Source organism: Teleopsis dalmanni, chromosome 2, assembly GCF_002237135.1.
Source record: "Teleopsis dalmanni isolate 2A chromosome 2, ASM223713v2, whole genome shotgun sequence".
In the NCBI taxonomy this organism is placed as follows: domain Eukaryota; kingdom Metazoa; phylum Arthropoda; class Insecta; order Diptera; family Diopsidae; genus Teleopsis; species Teleopsis dalmanni.
Window position 1 is genome coordinate 195,368,454 of NC_051847.1, and position 15,122 is coordinate 195,383,575.

At 29.2% G+C, this 15,122-nt stretch overlaps 1 protein-coding gene and 1 pseudogene across 1 annotated transcript in view; both read left to right on the plus strand.

The window, feature by feature from the left end:
- Window positions 1-4,914: 4,914 nt before the first annotated feature.
- LOC119676498 lies at window positions 4,915-8,336 on the plus strand (annotated as a pseudogene).
- Window positions 8,337-9,536: 1,200 nt separating this feature from the next.
- LOC119676500 overlaps window positions 9,537-15,122 on the plus strand; it is a 6,456-nt gene continuing 870 nt past the window's right edge. The window contains exons 1-2 of the mRNA XM_038087738.1: window positions 9,537-9,816; window positions 13,973-15,119. Coding sequence (XP_037943666.1) covers window positions 14,072-15,119 — 1,048 coding nt within the window. The 5' untranslated portion in view covers window positions 9,537-9,816; window positions 13,973-14,071. The remainder of the gene's footprint in view (window positions 9,817-13,972; window positions 15,120-15,122) is intronic.

A 15,122-nucleotide genomic window follows, 5' to 3' on the forward strand; every position in this document is an offset into this window, starting at 1 on the left:
GCACTAGATTTGTTTTCTTTTTCTGCTACAACATTGCTTTTTTTCGTCACCGTTTTTTTGGCAGCAGCTGCCGATGGATCCGCGTTTTGCTGTGCCTGTTTCTTTTTTGGTTCAGTCTTTGCCGGTGCAGGAGCGCTTCCATCGTCGTCCATGAATAATAATTCATATCGATTATTCCCTGATACTTCCATTATGGAATTTAATTATTATTTTCTTAATTTATACAGCGATTGCGTTTTTTCTGGAAGATTAATATACTGACTTCAAATCTGAGCAGCTAACATTTAACCATAACAACTGAGAAAATACGAACATGCGTAAGGTTACACCACGACCACAAAATGAAATGCGATAAACTAGTGTGAAAGGGAATTCTACAAAAATGGCGAAGCTTTGCGAATTGTTCTTGAAATCGAAAGTTTCGATTAAGTGCGACGCTTCATAAGCACAAAAATTAATTTCAATTATATTTATATATGTATTTGCGTAAACAAAATATGGAAATTAATTTATTTTATTATATTATTTTAAGATATTCTAATACTTTTTTTAAAATTATTTATACCAAATATAATTACGTATAAATTTAATGTTTTATTAATGTACAAATTTTCAACTACACTAATATTTAGTGAATAATAATTTAATTATACTTTTTAATTCTTAATTAACATTTTTTTTTTTAAATAAAAACTGCGCAATTTTGATGGAATCATACATTTTCCAATTGGGAAAATTCAATTCTTATTATACAATGTCAATAGATTTTTTTAAAAAATTTCTAAAATTGTTTATGTTAGAACTTATAAAGTATTTTTTAATAACAAATAAATACAAATCTAAATAAATAATAACAAATGCAAATACTTTAAAAGATTAAAGAGAAATTTTATTTTTTGAGGCTATGAATATGCAAACTAAAAGTTTCACAAAACTTTATATAAACTAATTTTATGCATTAAATTAATAAATTATAAACTTTTACAAACATATAAAATAATTTACATATAATTCTTCCATGCATTGATATTTTAAGGAATATTTTTAGAAAATATTTTACTGTTCTAAATGTTTATTAGATATTAAAAGTTGCTATAAGATGGCATTAAAATATGATATATTAATATTAATAGAAATATTAATAATTTTTAGATAATATGTGACATTTTTAAGTTAAAAATAATCATTACTATTGTATTGCAAAATACCGTATGGTAATAAAAAACTTTTAGTATAAAAATGTTATAAAACCACCCTGTACTAAAATAAATCCTTCGTGGTGAAAATATAAAACTACAAGCTGTCAAACACAATTCGTACGGCCATAAAATATTATGGAGAATTATTGTTCCTACATAGAAATTATTTTAGGCGAATTCGTAACGAAGAAAGAAAACAAGAAAATTTTAAATATAGGTATCATTTCAATTTGACACATTTTAGATCAGATAATAATACCGATCCACTTATGTCTATTAGTTATTGCTATTGTATACAATCCCAAGACTTAAAAACCAACTGGAAGCTTTTATCAATTCTTCTTAGTTTTTAGCATTTTATTTTTATTGTGCATGCGATGAGATCTAAAGCATTTTTCTTTTTCTCTCCATGACAAGAATTATTGAATCGAAGATTCAATATTCAAAGTGATTCTAAATTTCTGGAATAACTTTCCTAACCTAATTGATGTAAAGCATTTTCCTTATTCTCTTCATGCCAAAAATTATTGAATAGAAGATTTGATATTTAAAGTGATTTTAGGTGTATAGAATAGTTGTCCTAACCTGAGAATTTTGTTATTTATTTATATTTGTTATGTATACCAAATCACAAACAATTTTTTAAAAATATGCATTGCAATCTAATAAAGACCATCTCTTTACTTTACTTTACTTTACTTTACTCAAATTTTACAATTTTAACTTAACATATAATTGTTTCTTAATTACTACGGTTAATAACACTTAATAAGTGTTTACACTCTATAATTTCTATTTCATTCTCATTAATTAAGCGCAATTATGCTGAATAAATATCACACGAGACGTTGAGTTTACACTCTGTGATTGATTAACAGTAAATTAAAGCATTTTAGAATATAGTTTTAATCAAGATCTCAATACGACGTTTATATTGTGAGAATAAAACTAGATTAAAGCAATAATCGAGATTAAATTACTAATCCCGTTCTTTAATCTCAGATTTCTCATACAAAATTTGATCTCCTTTTGATCGCGATTAATTTTTAATCCGCTTAGAAACGGTGATTATTTCTCTGTGTAACTCTGCAAATGTTTTAATATCTTAGAAGAATTTAAAAAGAAATGTCAAAATCTATTTAAAACAAACATTGAAAACTTTAAAATTCCGAAGTGGGTAAAGTTTCTATTAAATTTTTTTAATATTCGTTTTATACACAATTATAACTAAAATTTGTTAAATTATTGTTATAAAACTATTTATTAAATTTGTATTACAAATTTTGTTGTATGAAATTGAAATTAAATGCTTTTATTACAGAAATTTATCAAACACTTGAAACAAAACACAAAATTAATATCCAATGTATAATGTAAACGGTGGAAATTAAAAATGCAGATTAACTTAATCTCGTTGTTTTAATCTCACAATGTAATATGGCGTTTACACTGGCCGAAAATGGCTCGTTTTGAATGAGCCATTTGAAAGTGTTTACATTCGTTGTATTTCATTTGTTCTCATTTCGAACCTTAAAATATATACTGAAAATATTTTTTTAACTTCAATTAATTACTTTTTGGGAAGTAAAAGTTCTAAAAAGCAGTGCATCGTTTTCAAGAAAATGCAACCACCAAACATTTGTTTACCTTTTTTTGTAAATATGTTAAAAACAGCTTTTTCAAACTGTCAAAATGTCATGAAAAGCTTTTATTTAGGGTATGTTCAATGTATTCTTTTGCATTTGAAACATATTTGGAACGCAATCGAACGTCGTTGGGACGCATTCATACAGAATGTGATCCAATAAATCTCATTGGCGTTTGAAATTTTGTATGCAAGAATGAACCATTCGCTTCTCATTTTCGATTTTTGACCAAAATAAGCCATATTCGGCCAGTGTAAATGCCGTATAACATTATTTTATTTTTCTTGCAATTGTCTTATAACTTTTTACTTTTATTTTGAAGAATGTGTTTTGTATTTATTCATGTATTGCTCTTTTTAATAACATAAATACAGAAATTAAAAATTCCTTAACAAATAATTAACTTCTTCACAATTACTAACCTGTTAGTCTTTTTTAAAAATTTTACTAAAACAAATTACTTTTTTAAAATATTTAAATTTCCTTATTAACACACGCAACAGTTGTAAATAGTTAACAGCAGACTGGAGTTTTCCATTTCCTTCCAAAAATCAATAGAAAACAATAGATCAGTTTAAAGATATGACACCATTGTAGTGTGAGAGGCACTTTCAGAAAAGTGGGCTGATTTTTGCGAATTTTGTTTGCATGTTAATTTTTATTTATTTTATTGGAGCATTCATGTCAAAAGAATACACCTATTAATGAGTGAATGTTCACATTATACAGCTGATAGAACTTTTGTAAGATTTTATAAACTTCACTTTAAAAATAATCATCAAAAAAAAATTAAATATTGATATTGATAATTGATACATTTGATCATTTATATTGTAATGAACCTATTTACGGCTGTAGCTGGAATAGCTTACAGACCGCCAGAGTTGTTACAAGAATATTTCTTTCTAATCCTGGATTAAAGAAATACCAATTAAAAATAAAAATGCTACTGCAGTCAATGATAAAGAATTACCAATCAATGGTAAAGAATTCATACTTATATATGGAGGTCTTAAAACCTTTAAAACGAATATGTAAAGAACTAAATTAAGAAAAGCGAACTTCAACACCATGTTATCATGAAACAATAGGAACAGTAGAACGAAATGATAGGATGTTGAATGAATGTCTTAGAGATTCGCTAGAAAAAGATAACTGGAAACATATCTTGCCATACTATACTTATTGTTATAATAGAACACCACATACCATAACAACTTAAACCCCGTCCGAGTTAGATTATGGAAGATTAAGTGCATTACCATGTGAATAGTGAAATTCTTCTACAAAATATGACTTGCACTGAAATGACTCAGCATATTTAAAGTCAAAGTTAAGATTTGTACAAAACAAGTCTGTACATATCTCGATGTATACGAGTATAAAATGCCAAGAAAGTTATGATAATCAAGGACTTTTATTTGCTTAACGCCATTAAGAGTTTAAGAAAATGAATATAGGCCGAAAAAATTTTAATAAACTCATCAATTGAAATCTAATTTCAGACTTTATTTGATAACAAAATTTTGTTCCTAACCAGAAATACTTAAACACAAAACTATCGAGAATTCTACGTTTTCGATATTCTGCTCAAGAACTCGAAATTAATCTTTTTAATTACCCTATGCTTAGTGCTTAGCATAGGTCAAGTTCAATGAATCATAATTCTGATTTAGTAAACTGATAAATGGATGAATTTATTGGCTCATTAATAAAGTAGTTGTGCCAATTTGTAGACTCAACACCAAAACAGAAACTGATACTTGCAAAGATAATAAACATAATGATCTTTGATGGTCTTCCGCTTGCACAGATAAGTACTCGTTCAAGATCTTCAAAGTAAAAGCATAAGACATAAGATTTGATTTGATTTGAGTTCAATTAGTTAGAATTTGACTCTTAATTGTGTTAGATGATTCCATAATCTATGTTGCTCTGTGTCTAGATTACTTTAGTACCAAAAGTATCATTCGCAAAGCCGTGAAATCAATAATTTATCACATTAGAAAGTAAAAGTGTATTCAGTGATGAAGTCACGTGTGCTTGTATTACTGCTCTTAGTCCAGGTAATGTGGGTTATCTCGAAACCGACGGACTCAATTGATTTTGCGAGATCCAACAACGTAATAGAGAATGATGTGTCTGTAAATGTGCCAGAAAATACAGATTTACAGTACCGAATTGAATATGCAAAGTTAATGAAAACTTTTATGAATGAAAGTGTGAATCCGTGTGAAAATTTTTATGAGTATGCTTGCGGGAATTGGAAAAATGTTATTGAAGAACGGCCGGTGGAACGCAGACGAAGCAATATTGTTGATATTGAGTGTAAATTGAACGATGCCGTAGAAGAGATGTTAAATGATTCTGTTGAAAATTTAACAGATGAATATGTTAATGAGTTTGAATTAGTCCAACAGTTTTATCAGTCGTGCTTATCAGCAAATTTATACCCAACAACAATGTCGCAAGTATATATTGACGTCATCAAATCGATTGGGGGTTTTCCAGCTGTAGATGAAGCATGGCAATCAGACAACTTTAGTTGGTTTAATATGAGTGCTCATCTTACCAACTTCAATGCTGATGGATTAATCAATGAGTTTCTTCTTCCACAATACCCATTCGGACCCTATTTTAAATTACCTGATTTAGGTTTTGATTATGTAGTTCACAGTGACAATATAGCTTCAAATACGACGCAATGTTATATAAGTAATGAAAAGCGCATTCGAGACTACTTAAGTGCATATGGAGTAGAAGAGGAAAAGATATCACAAATCGTAGATGAAATCTTTGATTTTTGGCGAGCAATCTTAAAAGTAATGGATGAATTCGAAGAGGATATCGATAAGTGCGACATAATTTCCGCAAATTCTGATGTAGAACCATTTACTTTTTGGAGTGATTATTTTGATATAGCTTGGATGGGCCAAGAATTCGATGAGTCCGTTACAGAATATCCATGCAATTATTTTTATAGTAAGTTGAACACCATCTGTGATGAACACAAAGAAGCTGCAGCGAATTATTTAGCACTCAAATTTTTATACAGAATGGACGCTAAACTTAAAAAGAAAAAATTCCAAAAGGAGTACTGTCTCATGGATATACAAGGTGAGATGAAAAAACTGCAACAAAGTAAAACGCCATAATTTTTTCATTTTTTTTAAATTTTATTGAATGAAAGCAAAAAATGTCGGAAATAACATCAAATTTGAGAATCGGTTTAGAATTGTTCGAATTGGCCACCTTTGGCGCCCGAAAGTGGCTCTGCGGTATTTTGTCCCATTCTCGGCGAAGCGCTTGCTTGAGATGATCGACACTTTGGTATTTTTTAGTTCCAACCTTGCTTTCCAAAATACCCCAGGCACAATAGTCCAACGGATTGGCATCCGGAGATTTTGGTGGCCATTGTGCGGTGGAAATGAAGCGAGGAACCTCATTTCTTAACCATTCTTGGATGGCGCGTGCTGAGTGCGATGGTGCTGAGTCCTGTTGGAATGTCCAAGGTCTGCGGCCGAAATGTTTGCGTGCCCAGGGCTTCAGAACTCCCTCCAAAATATTTTCGCGATAGATTTGCGCATTTAATTTGACACCACGGTCGATGAATACGAGCGGCGAGCGACCATCGGCTGTTATGGCGGCCCACACCATCACCATGGCCGGCTTTTGAGTTGTGATGGCCAACCGAAGTTGCAAATTTTCAGCTGACCTCTCTGGCAAGTAAACACGATCATTTTGTTTGTTTACAAACTGCTGGATAACGAATGGTTTCTCATCGGAGAAAACCAAATTCGGCAGTTCACCACTTTCGGCCAAGCGAAACAACTCTTTAGCTTTTTCGAGTCTAACTTTTTTTTGCGCATCAGTAAGATCTTGCACTTTTTGGAACTTGAATGGCTTTAGTCCAAGCTCATTTTTCAATATTTGCCGAATGGCATATTGCGATATGTTCAGCTCACGAGCCATTTTTCGTCCACTGCGACGCGGATTTCGTTCAATTCGCTTTTTCACTTTTCGAACCATTTCTGCCGATGTTGCTGTTTTTTTTCGTCCACTTCCTTGACGTCGGGCTACGCTACCAGTATCATGGTAACGAGCGATGGTACGAGACACAAAACATTTATTCACTTCTAAATGCTGGAGGGCTCTAACGATAGCCACTTGTGGTTTTCCAGCCAAATGCAAAGCAATCACACTATCACGCTTGAATTCCATCACAAATAACTTTTTTTTTGAAAAATTCCCACCAAAATGCTTTTGTGCGCTTGTAAACAATATAATGAGCTGTCACTAGAATAAATCTGACAGCTGTGGGACGAGCGGTTTAGAAATGACAGCAGTCTGAAGTTGGTTGCAGTTTTTTCATCTCACCTTGTAAATATACTTTTCGATTTTTGATCGATAAGCTTTATTTAGAGGTAAGTGACACTGTTATCTGTTAAAGAATTCTACAACAGATATTGAAAATCACGAGTATTCATATTTAGAAATATTTTAATGAAGGAATAAAAACTGAAATTACCACATTGGTTCAGGAGATACAGAAAAGTGTACGCCAACAAATAGAACAAGCAGAATGGTTAGATGAAAAAACACGCACTGAAGCTTTGTTAAAAGAATCCACAATAGAAGCACGAATTGGTAATTTCGATGACCCGGTTATGTCTAAACGTCTCATGAAATAAATAGCCTAACTTTTGATCCAGACAACTATGAGCAGAATAATATAAATTTAAAGAGATTTAGAACATTTATGAACCGATATCTTGGTCTACATAATAAAGACATTCATAATGAAACAAAGCCTCTAGAATTAATGATAGGCAAGCAAATCAATGCTTTTTACTATAATATCGACAACTCAATAAATGTAATGGCGGGCATTTTGCATCCGCCAGCTTATCATAAATCCTGGCCAAATTCTTTGAAATTCGGTACATTAGGATATCTTGTGGGACATGAGTTTACACACGGTTTTGATACAGTTGGAGCACACTATGATAGCAATGGTGATGAACGCGATTGGTGGACGAAAAAAACTGAAAAAGTATTTGATAATCGCACAGATTGTTATGTTCAACATTTTAATGACTATTTAATACCAGAAATAAATCACAAAATTAACGGAAATCTAACCAAAGATGAGAATATAGCAGATAATGGTGGACTTCGTGCCGCACTTAATTCGTACCGCAAATATATGAAGGAATTGAATAAGGAAGGTGACCTGGTGACAACATTTAAAGATGAAGACATGCCTGGTCTAAATTTATCACCAGAACAATTGTTCTTTGTAGGATTTGCACAACTATATTGTGCGTCGTATAAAGAAGAACACTATTGGAAACAACTAATCGATGAACACCCTATGGACAAATATAGAGTTTTGGGTACACTAAGTAATATGGAAGATTTCTCTAAGGTTTATGAGTGTCCTCTGGGTAGTGACATGAATAAGAAAGAAGAAAAATGTAGAATTTGGTGAAATGTTTTTAATAGATTTGGTCAGCAGAAAATGAATAAAACTCTTGATGTACAATTCCTTTCAATTTTAAAGGATTTATGTATAATAAATAATTATAATAAATAATTAACGTTTTTCTTTTTAATAATTTATTTTTTCATATAATATGAAATGTTTAGGTTGGGTTGGTTAGGTTGAGTTGGAGTGGTGTGGGGTACTTGGGCCCAAAACTCAGTTGCGTTTTTATGAATAAATTCGTCTATATAATTTTTAAACTTCTAATATGGCGTTTACACTGGCCGAAAATGGCTCATTTTGAATTAGCCATTTGAAAGTGTTTACATTCGTCGTAATTCATTTATTTCCATTTCAAACAGCCGATTTTTCAACTTGTCTGTTGATTTGATTTTTGGCCTGTGCCAAAAAAATGTTGTATGAAGGTTAAATATGGCTTCAAACCTTACAACAATATAAACTTAAAACATATTTTTAATTTCGATTAATTACTTTTTGGGAAATAGAAGTTCTAAAATGAGGTGCATCGGTTTCAAGAAAGGGTGTGTTCAATGTATTCCTTTGTATTTGAAACATATTTGGAACGTATCCGAACGTCGTTGGGACGCATTCATACAGAATGTATTGAAATGGAAAGCATTCGCTCTTGAAATTTTGTATGCAAGAATGAGCTATTCGCTTCTCATTTTCGATTTTTGACCAAAATGAGCCATATTCGGCCAGTGTATATGCCGTATTAAATAAATTACGTTATAACATAAAGAAATATTTCTTTATTAAGTTACATGAGTGCATTAGATCATTGTTTGTTGTAGCGCAGCTTATAACTTCTTTGTACCATATGTTTAGTTGCAATTGCTGCTATATAGATGAGCTATACGGTGGTAGACCGTATATTGCAAAACATCGTATATCGTAAAATGCAGCATAGTATTAATGTGCATACATATGCATACATAACAGCTTTATATCAATATGTGGAATAAAGAAATATTTTTAGAATTTAATAATAAATACGTTAAAATTAGAATTATATAATATATACAGTTTTAAAAATTAATATGAACACCTTGAGGATACCGTAAAATTTTATGGTTACTCTATAAATTTCAATATTTTTGCTTTACCACAAATACAACCCTGAATTATAGCAACTTGGTATATTGAAAACATCAAAATTTAGAATTTTCTGCTTTTAGAATAGAAAGTTGCTCTGTCGACACATGAGGTAGCAAATGTTTTAAATTGTAGTTTGTTTCTAAATGATAAAATTTTGTAGCGAAAGTTATTCAATTTGAGTAGTTTTTGACTATGTGTTATTGCAATTATCAGTCATAAAATTATTTGTCATTGCTAATTCAAACTAAGCTGTAAAATTCTAAGGTAATCGTGCTTAGAAACGGAAGTCGATTTCTTTAAAACATTTGTTCAAACTTGGATTCGAAGATTTAAGGAATCATTAGATTGCAGGTGCTGACCACTGCAGGTAAGTGTCGTTTATTTGTTTGTTCAATTGATCAGTGCAGGGTGTCAACAGTGTAAAGTGCATTTACTTTCATTAAGTAAAATCAATAATTTTTAAAGGGTTGACTGAATCATGATCTCATGATTTAGTCAGTAGTCCTTGGCGGTTTTACATTCGTGACATATTAGATGAGTAAAAACAAATATTTTCATTGAGCCGTGAACGTATGGAACTATTACAATAGAAGGGATGGATAATTAAAACAAAAATTTAAAAACAGCCCCATTCTAATTTCTTTTCTTTGCTCTTTGTTGTACTGTTTACGGTGTGCTCTGTAAAATACATGCATAGATACTTCTTGAAAGAATCAAAGACCCATATTAGTTTTTAGGATATAGAATTGTATTTATATAAAATTAATAGTGACTTTTTCAAATATTATATTATTTGCAATATGTAAAATTAATGCTTGTTATATATAATAAAGTAATTATTATTACATATTTGGATTACTTATATGACGTCAATTATCAACAGTTAATATAGCTTAGCGAAGCAAATTATTAGTGAAAATGTGCGCTAAATAAGGTTTTCAGGGAATGCTAGCTCAGATTTCATTTCGTGCATTCCTCTTTTTGATGCAAGTGTTTACACATGTTTTTGTTTTTAGAAAAACTTTGTTATTTTTTTTAATGCTGCCACCCTTTGGTTTTGTTTTGATGTTTACATTTCTATGATTCGAATTAAATTATATATCTTAAATGAATTCTGCAATAATAATGCAAAATTTTTTGAACATATTGCACAAGTGGATATTGTAGTAAATTTCTATATGTTTATTGATTATGTTATATTGATTATAAATATATAAAAAAACTTTTGCGGACTACATGGTAATTGTAATGAATCGGTTACTACTTTTAGTTTAGTAGTTTTTAATTAAATTGGTTTTTTGTTTTAAACCATATATGTTACGGTTTGTACTTATGTTTCTAAAAGTTTAAAGTTATAACTTATACATATTGGTACACATAAAAATCGAGTTTGCGTTTTCTGATGTCATTTTTAAGTTAAAAATATTTAAAAAAATTTGTAAAAAATGCTGTTCGGCACAAAAACTATTTTTTTTTAAACGGCTTTAGTAATTAATATTATGGAAATGTCGAATATCACTTTTAAATAAATAAACTTATGTACATAAATAAAGCATCAGCTATTTGCGGATTCTTATTATTTTATTATATAAATATATGTAATAATATAAATATATAAACTAAAAATATGTGTGTACAAATTAAAATGATATATTTTTATTTGATATGATAATGTATTTTAATTATATTATAGTATAATATTTTCATTTAGGCACTTGCTCATTTATATTAATGAATTAACGTTCACATTATGAATAGCTTATTTATACAGTTGATAAAACTGTTATAAACTTCATTCAATCATATATCACACAAAAATCTTAAATATATAATATATATATTAAATCATTTATATACATTTTTTTTGTCAATTACATATTTAATTAATAAAAAACAAAGACTTTATTAAATACTCCCTCAGTGTATGTGTTTACAGCCCAGCTGTTGTTTGTTTACATTTTACATATAAAATATATGTTAATTTCTCTTGTGGGAATTTTATTTTTAAGGGTTGTGTTCGATTTATTCGCCTTAAATGAGCTGATTTATTGATAATGAGCTTATTTATATGAAAAGTTTTTGTATGGTAAATTGGCCTCATTAGGGGCTATAATGAGTAAAACACCCTAAATGAGATAGTGTGAGTGTGCTATTACTGTCTTGTCTTAAATTACTATTATATCTATGATGATGTTTGACTCTTTAAATTGTAATCTTAAATTGTTCAAATAATCCGAAATGGAAAATGTTACTAAATTCATTTTATTAAACTTTATATATTAAATAAATGAACAGTAGATAATCCCATTTTTTATATTGCTTAAAATATTTGATGATGTATTATAGAGGTAAAAAATTTTTTTTTTTAAATTTTAACATATTTTTCAAAAATGTTGCAAATATACGTACATAAGCACTGATATGTTGCCTTGGGTTATTGTGTTATTTTTATATTGAAGCAATGAAAAGTAAAAAATACTTTCATTAATTAAATCGCTAATCATTGTTTTCAATATTTAAAATTTCCTTTCGAAAACTAAAAATTTGTATTTTAATGTATTTTGGATTTTATAAAAATTTTTTTTTTTGATTTTATATATTTTATATTTGATTTGTATATTCATATAACATATTATATAATGTTAAAAAAATACAGAATTATATTAAAAAGATTATCCGAATATTTTGATGTGTAATATAAAGAATAATTAATTTTGTGGTAAATTAATATCATGCTGCATGTACAATATATTTTAAGTTGAGTTATTTTGAATTATTGTAGCAGAATTATTTTATATATGTCATATAACTTATGATATATTCGTTTAATGGTAGTACTGTCTGAAAATCTTTTCTTGAATGTCAAAATGTAAATATTCTATTATTTTATAAAAATATTAAAATTATTAAGTCTGGCAACGCTCCTGGTTTATTGGATAGAGAATAAAAATTGAAGATAATAATTCACTTCGTTTAAGAAATCGAGAAGCTTAGATGTTTCGGAAGCGGTTTGTGCATAATATAATTAAATATAAAGTTGATTGAATTTATTTAATTAATAAACAATACTATAAATAATTCAAGTGACATAAAATATATTCATACATTTAGTGAGGTATGTATTAATATATGAAAGAAATATTTGTTAAAATTAAGTTAAACTTGCGGCAAAAATCAAAATGGCGAGCGAAAACAAATATCGATTTTATTTGCCGAATTGTGTTTCATTTATGTTGAAAATTTTCCGAAATGTTTTGTTTTATTGAAGTAAATTAACGTATTAAGTTTATAAAAATTAGTTTTATTACAGTATAAAAATATTTATTTAATTGCAATTTCCGCCCATTGTGTATAAGAGAATACCGCCCATTTTGACAATGCAAAAGGAAACTGAAAAAAAAAAATTAAAAAACGCAATGCAGTGGAAACGAAAAATGGCAAGGGATCAGGGGATCCTGTCTATGATGTGAAGAATTAATTATATACAATTTTAAAACACCTCCTACCAATTTGTGAGTTGATAGTTTCAGATATATCCATATGCATTCAAATTAATTACATTGATAAGTTGATAAGAAAAACTGTATTGTTGGGGGAGAAAAATTTTCAGAGTAAAAAAATTATTTTTTTTTGTATTTTTTTTTGTATTTTTTTTTAATTTTTACTAATGCAACAGATTATTATTATATATAGAAACAATTATGCTTTTAATTACATATTGATTTAAATATATATAACGGGTATTATAACTGTAATTAGGGTTGTTTCATTTTAGTTGTTCCATGTACAATCTTTATTTTTGGGGTGTTTTTAGATTTCCAAAAATGTGCATTAAAACACTTCTAGGATTATTTTATGAAATAAATATATCTTATGCCATATATATTGATTATTTAGAATTTACCGAATTTACTGACTAATTATTGGTCAGCACTGAAGTTGGTTTGTATACTGGGTTTAATGCAAATTTTATTAAAGATCGAACTCCAAAGGTGTAGTATTATTATTTTATGTTTTAAGTGAGTACAAGAAATAATATATTTATTTTTTTTATGTACGCATGAAATATCGTAAATACAAAACGAAGATTTTGTTCACTAGTGGAAATTCTGTAACCTCCTTAGTATTCACCAAGTAAACGTTTTGTTCGCTAATTGTAAACGAACGTGGTTTGTTTTTTCTATGATCCACAAAACTTACAGTCAGAAGAGAGAGATGAGACGCTTCATACATTCTCAGACGAAGTGTTTACCTGCCGTATTTTAAGCTTTTGAGAATTTCTTTTATGGCTGCATACTTTATAGATCCAAAAAAAAGCAACACATGATGGCATTTCTACATGACCAAAATTTTTGACTAGTGAATGCTAAGGAGGGGTTGTGATTTCTGTAGACGTAATTTTAAATTAGAATTAAAAATATTACTGCATTGTCAGCTGTAATATTGAAAATATTTTACTTAAATAATAATTCTTTTTACCTAATTATCTAACAGAATCCTTTCTGTTTTTCTTACAATTTTAGTTAAACATAATAGAGTAGTGTGCTCAGAAAAGCACCAAGAGTTGGTCCAATTGGATTTTTGTTATAGTTACTTCTACCACATTCCGCAAAGAATTAAAAATGGGTAAACCTCAGTCTGAACGACTGAATAACGATGAGTTTCTTAAGTTGATTCCACATCTTCATGCAGATGAAATCATTAATATCGAAATAAAGTTGAGTGGAATATGGAATCCAATGGTTGCTATTACAAGCAAAAGTCAAAAACCAAATTACTTGATTTGTAATTTGTGCAAACAAAATCTAAATCTTTCTGAATTTAAGAGACATTTACAAAGTACTAATCATATAGCTGCACTTCCAACTGTAGAGCAATTTTTTCATCCTTATTATACGTATGATAAGAGTTCAGAGAAACTGGCAAAGGGTATTGATGTATCGGATGAGGAGTTGAAAGAGGGAATTGATAAAGCAGTTGAAGCTATTAAAAAAATTGATATGAAAAAGTTTGAGAAACAAAAGAGTCTTGCTTTACAGTTATACGAGGAGGAATCAATAAAATTGAAAAGAATTATTACACAGCTTGCGTTAAAAACAGATGCTAAAACTCCCCCTCAAATCTTCGTTGACGTAACACTCTCTTTAACTGAGATGTTGCAATTAGAGTTTAGTGACCAGAAGGATGTTTGGAAAAAAATGTTGATAACATCTACACCAGCGCGTTTAAATGGAAATTACACTTGTGTTATATGTTCCAAAAATTTATCTGGAATTATAACGGTCAATGCCCATTTCAATGGTTACACACATAAAGTGGCACAGTTAGCTACTTTGGGAGTACGCCTTCGACAAAAGAACAATTTAACTAAAAATTGTAGTTACCAATATGAAACTAAGTATTCTGTGCAAGTTAATAAAACCGGAAAAGAGTTCTTTAAAAAGGAAGCGTTGGCAAAAATTAATGAAAGGAGTAACTTCAAAAAAGATGATAAACCCAAAAATGAAAATAATGACGAAAACGAAGGTGGAAAGAAAGATAGATTTCTAGATAGTAATTCAAAGCTCCCAGCTTCATTAGCAGAAAAGGCAAATATCTTAGCAAGATTGGCAAAAACTAATATGCGAGATGATAAGAATGAAAAACATCTTAAAAAAATTGCTGAAGAGGGTT